Raw genomic sequence first — 4,497 nt, 5'->3', positions numbered from 1 at the left:
TCACAGAAAATAGTTTCCTCGCCCTGTTAAAGAGTCTGAATTCTGATGTAATTATATGTAATGTCTTAGGACTAATTAAATACAATACCAAATGAAAGGAATAATCATGATAATATATATTGTAAGTGTAACTAAACTGCTAATAGTCAATCAGAATAAAATCAGTGTAAAAGTTATGGTATGCAGAAAGAAAGATATCATGAATAAAAATTGCTCAGCGGAAAAGTCAGGGAAGCATGCATATTGCATCATGATTACAAATCAGAGCCTGGGCGAAAATATGCGTATACTTTTCAGAATGGAAATCCTCATCACAAAAACGTGTTAAATTTAATTTCATGCCTTTTCCTTTTTTTTTCATTATCATTATTGTTGTGTTCTTGTGCATTTAAATCTCATGTACTCGCCTTTTGCTGGCTATTAAATTGTGCATTTAAAAATCTAATTTATACATGTACAAACACCTGGACTGTAAGATCTATATGACATTACACATGTATCATTTTTTCTATATATTCTTTTATATGACAAAAGCTGAAAGTGTAAAAGCTAAATGCAAGAGTTTTACATTTTGCGTATTGAAATTTTAAATTAAATCAAATTAACAAATGCAAATTTTTAAGATTTAGGGCCATATACTATAGCTTGCGACTAATATAGAAAGAGCATTTCAGGTAAACACCCCCCCCCCCCCTGGCCGCTTATATCCTCAGTATCGGTATATTTTCTTACATTTTTCGAATAAAGTCATTGGACTTTTGTGTTATGCCTGAAATCCTGTCGGCCATAGATTTTTTAAAAATACAGGTAGTAATGATTGTATATTTTATCATTCACGTTGTTGTCGCTGTACGTAATTCTCGTGCACGAGGAATGTTTATACCGTTCATTCTGACTTTGTGTTCAGAATATGAATTTCACAATACTAGTGAAAATAAGTTGCTGGTCATACTTATTTGTCTCCGCTACAAATTAAATGATTCATAAAATTTAATTTGGTATCTATGTCACCTTTTAAATCCAGCATATTCCAAATGTCAAGATTTTTTATACTCATACGGTAAACGTGACTGCGTTCAACAAATGACATTGTAGATATACATAACGCCATAAACGCAACATTTTATCAGTATAAAATAAAGCTTTGAAATTATTTAGCAGAAAATCTAGCGAGAAGACATATGATTTCTTTACATTAATAGTTTTGCTTTTACCTCATCTTCACATTTTGAAATTCCTGACTAATTTGTCTACGTCTTTAAAAAGTTATTCAACCCTTTTAAAAGAAACTATTTTCACAAAATTGGCTTAAAACATCACTTTACCACACATTTCAATTGTAAAACGTAAAAAAGTACTAAAAACAATACTTCCTTTACAGTACTATAGCATTAAAACTACGTAGGCAAATTTAATAAAAATTGTAGATAATACGCTGTGAATTCTAAGGAAAATAATATCAAATTTTCAGGATATGTTTTCTCGTAAGAATTTTTATGCAGTAAACCCGCGACCTACCTTAAATAAGGAAACAGAGTAAGAATATGTTAGGAACACATGGTAATAATATTTTGAGATGACAGTTTTAAAAACATGGAGAAATAAATTGAGAAATAGCACACTCTTTTGTGAACAATAAATATTATTACATTATTATTACGTAGCTTTCCAGTCCGTCAATATTTTTTTTGGAGAGCTACAATTCTGCAGCTTTGTTTGTTAAGACTCTGATCCTTCCAAAATCTTACTAAAATATCAGAAAATCTCCATAAAAGTTATAGATAGTTTTCAATTCATTTAAATTTAGCAAAAGTTACCTCCTGTTGGCCGCCATACTGGAGATCCAAATGCTCATATTCCTTCATAGTTGAATCAATTTTTAAATTTTTTATTTTATATTTGCGATTTTGAATTAGGAATCATTATATTCTGAAGTATATAAATTTTCGGAAACCTCCTTTATTAAAAAAAAATTATTTAATCAAGTTTTTCGCCAAATATTTATGCTATATTTTTCTTAAACTTGTTAAGACAAAGACTCACCGAGTCGACCTCCAATATGGCGACCAATGGGAGGTAACTTTAGGTCAATCGAAAACTATCTATACATAAACAAGGGACAGGTCTGAGGTGTAATGATGGTAATGGACATGGTGAATCAATATTAAATATGTCCTATAGCTTCCATTAAAATAAATTTTAAAAAATTCTATTGAGGGAATAAAACGCAATGATGAACATCCGACAGCGTTATGGATACACGGGAATCGTGCAAACTGAGTACTAGATTTACCACCTGCAAGCATTATTCCTAACTAACTGACTCGTAGTGAGAGTTTGCATATCTTTTGTCATGTTACTATGCAAATGACAGAGGGAAATCTTCTATGAAAACCTGGGCTTTCCTTTTAATTTAGGTAAGACTCAAATATTGAAACAAATTATGTTATTTCACAGGCTCTTATTTCATCGCTAGCCTTGAATCATAAAATGAATGCTTTGTTTTCCTATACTGTTGATGTCACTGTGTAAGATAATGTTTGATACAGATTCATTTTCAGTAAAACTAAGAGAAATACGAATGTAAAATATACACAATATTCCTTGCACACTTACGTTTCTATTTGTTGTTGAACATCTTTTTCAAGTTGTAAACTTCCCGCCATTCTCACCACCGGATGTTTTATTCGCAAAGAAAATTGAAATAAGAAACCAAAACCGATAAGCCCCTTATATTTCGGAATTTAGCGATTGTCGGTTTTATGTCCTCCCAGGTAGGATTTTATGTTAGTTGGGAAGAACATATGAGTCAGACTTGAAAAGGTGACATAGCAGCACAGGCACCTGAAGTATGGATAATACCACCCCCTTTTTTTTAATGAAAAAAAAAATGTAAGAGTGTATGATACCTCGAAAATGATACATTTTTTTTCATTAAAAAAGAGGGGGGGAGGGGTATTATCCATACTTCAGGTGCCTGTGATAGCAGTCGTTTTGAATTCCCAACACAATCTATACTTATAAATTTTGCAAAAATACTCCTAAACGCTTGCACCAGAGTTCATACTTTCTCCTCTAGGAATATTTGCTAGGTATAAGGTGATGTCTGTAAACTATATTCAGATTTCACTCGCATAGTAATTATCGTAAATTTAATTAAATGTCTATTTTCATTTTCGATTAATAGCCTCGAAATAGCAAAAACGAGAGTACGGTGTTGGTTCCGGTTTTAGATCTAAGTTACAGACATTTCTAAATGAAACTGACAACAATCAAGCGTTTAAATATTGCATAAAACGTCATTAATGAATTTATCCAGTCAAATCTTCATTTAAGGTCAATATCTAGTAAATAAAAGGTGCCTACAAATTTATAAAATTTTAGAAATAAATTAAATTCCTTTAATGATGCTTTATAACTTTAGCTTGGCCCAATAAGGTGATTCGGGGCATATTCTGAAGGAAACAAGAAGAAAAATCATATTTTAAACTGTCATTTTCAATGAAAAATTAAGAAAAACAGTCATGAATATGGGAATTTTTTCCATATAAGACAAATGAAATATATCCAGAATGCCTACAGTCTCTCAGAAAACGGTAATTTGTAGGTTCTCGGCCTCTTCTTTAAAATAATATCAAATTTAATAGAGGGCGGAGCCCTCTCACGGGCCCGAAGGGCCCGTGAGAGCGAAGCTCTCCCTATAGGTAACACGTATGTGTATGAAAAATAAAAGAAATCTATTGTAAACTATATGTCATTTACAATACCTATGGAACTGAGATTCTTGTCGCCAATATGGCGTCGTCATAAAATGGCGTCGATTTTATCCACGCGCAAATTCTCGTTGTTGGTGAGACTTTCATCAAAGTAAAAAACATTTAATCCAAGGATAATGTGTAGTAATTTTTTTTACTTGAAATCAAATCCATTAGTAATCAGGCCCTTCCTACTTTCGTTTTAGACGTTTAGATGTTTATAATTCGCGCTAACAAGTAAAACAGCATTTGATTGGTCAGAATTTCCCTAAAGGCGGCGCTGTCGTCTGCTCTATGGAGAAGCGGATCTAACTGTGGTCCCTTTCACAAGCATATCCTTATTTATTTCTTAATTAAATTTGCCAATAATAAATGTCTTCAGGATTATACTTGTCAATACATACCAAGCTAGAAATATAGGATTTTTTTGACAGTATAATTTTTTGAACAGTTAAAAAATTTTTTAAAGTGATAAAATAAAATACCCTGTGAAAAGTCTCACAGGGGACTCAATAAGAGTGTGTGGATTTATTTTTTCCTTTTCCTTTTTTTTAAGGTATCCAAATTATTTATGAATATCTACTTGTACATGGATACATAAATATTTAGCGGATCTATGGAAGTCTGAATCTCATTTTTGTAGTGATTTTTTAAAATTTAATATTTTATTTTAAAGTTTTTAAAATGACAAAATTTCAGTTTCTTACAAAGATCACTATCAAAAGAAAAATCTAATACGATG

The 4,497-nt window shown here is 31.4% G+C and overlaps 1 protein-coding gene across 1 annotated transcript in view; it reads right to left on the bottom strand.

The window, feature by feature from the left end:
* The window catches only part of LOC134277878 (centromere protein P-like), a 15,401-nt gene extending 12,720 nt beyond the window's left edge, over positions 1–2,681 (bottom strand). Inside the window, exon 1 of the mRNA XM_062760172.1 lies at positions 2,617–2,681. Coding sequence (XP_062616156.1) covers positions 2,617–2,666 — 50 coding nt within the window. The 5' untranslated portion in view covers positions 2,667–2,681. The remainder of the gene's footprint in view (positions 1–2,616) is intronic.
* Positions 2,682–4,497: the final 1,816 nt, after the last annotated feature.

The sequence above is a fragment of the Saccostrea cucullata genome, unplaced genomic scaffold (genome assembly GCF_032062105.1).
Source record: "Saccostrea cucullata isolate Sc308-1 unplaced genomic scaffold, CSIRO_AGI_Scuc_v1 ctg1250, whole genome shotgun sequence".
NCBI classification, from domain to species: Eukaryota; Metazoa; Mollusca; class Bivalvia; order Ostreida; family Ostreidae; genus Saccostrea; species Saccostrea cuccullata.
This window is presented reverse-complemented; position numbering and strand designations above follow the sequence as displayed.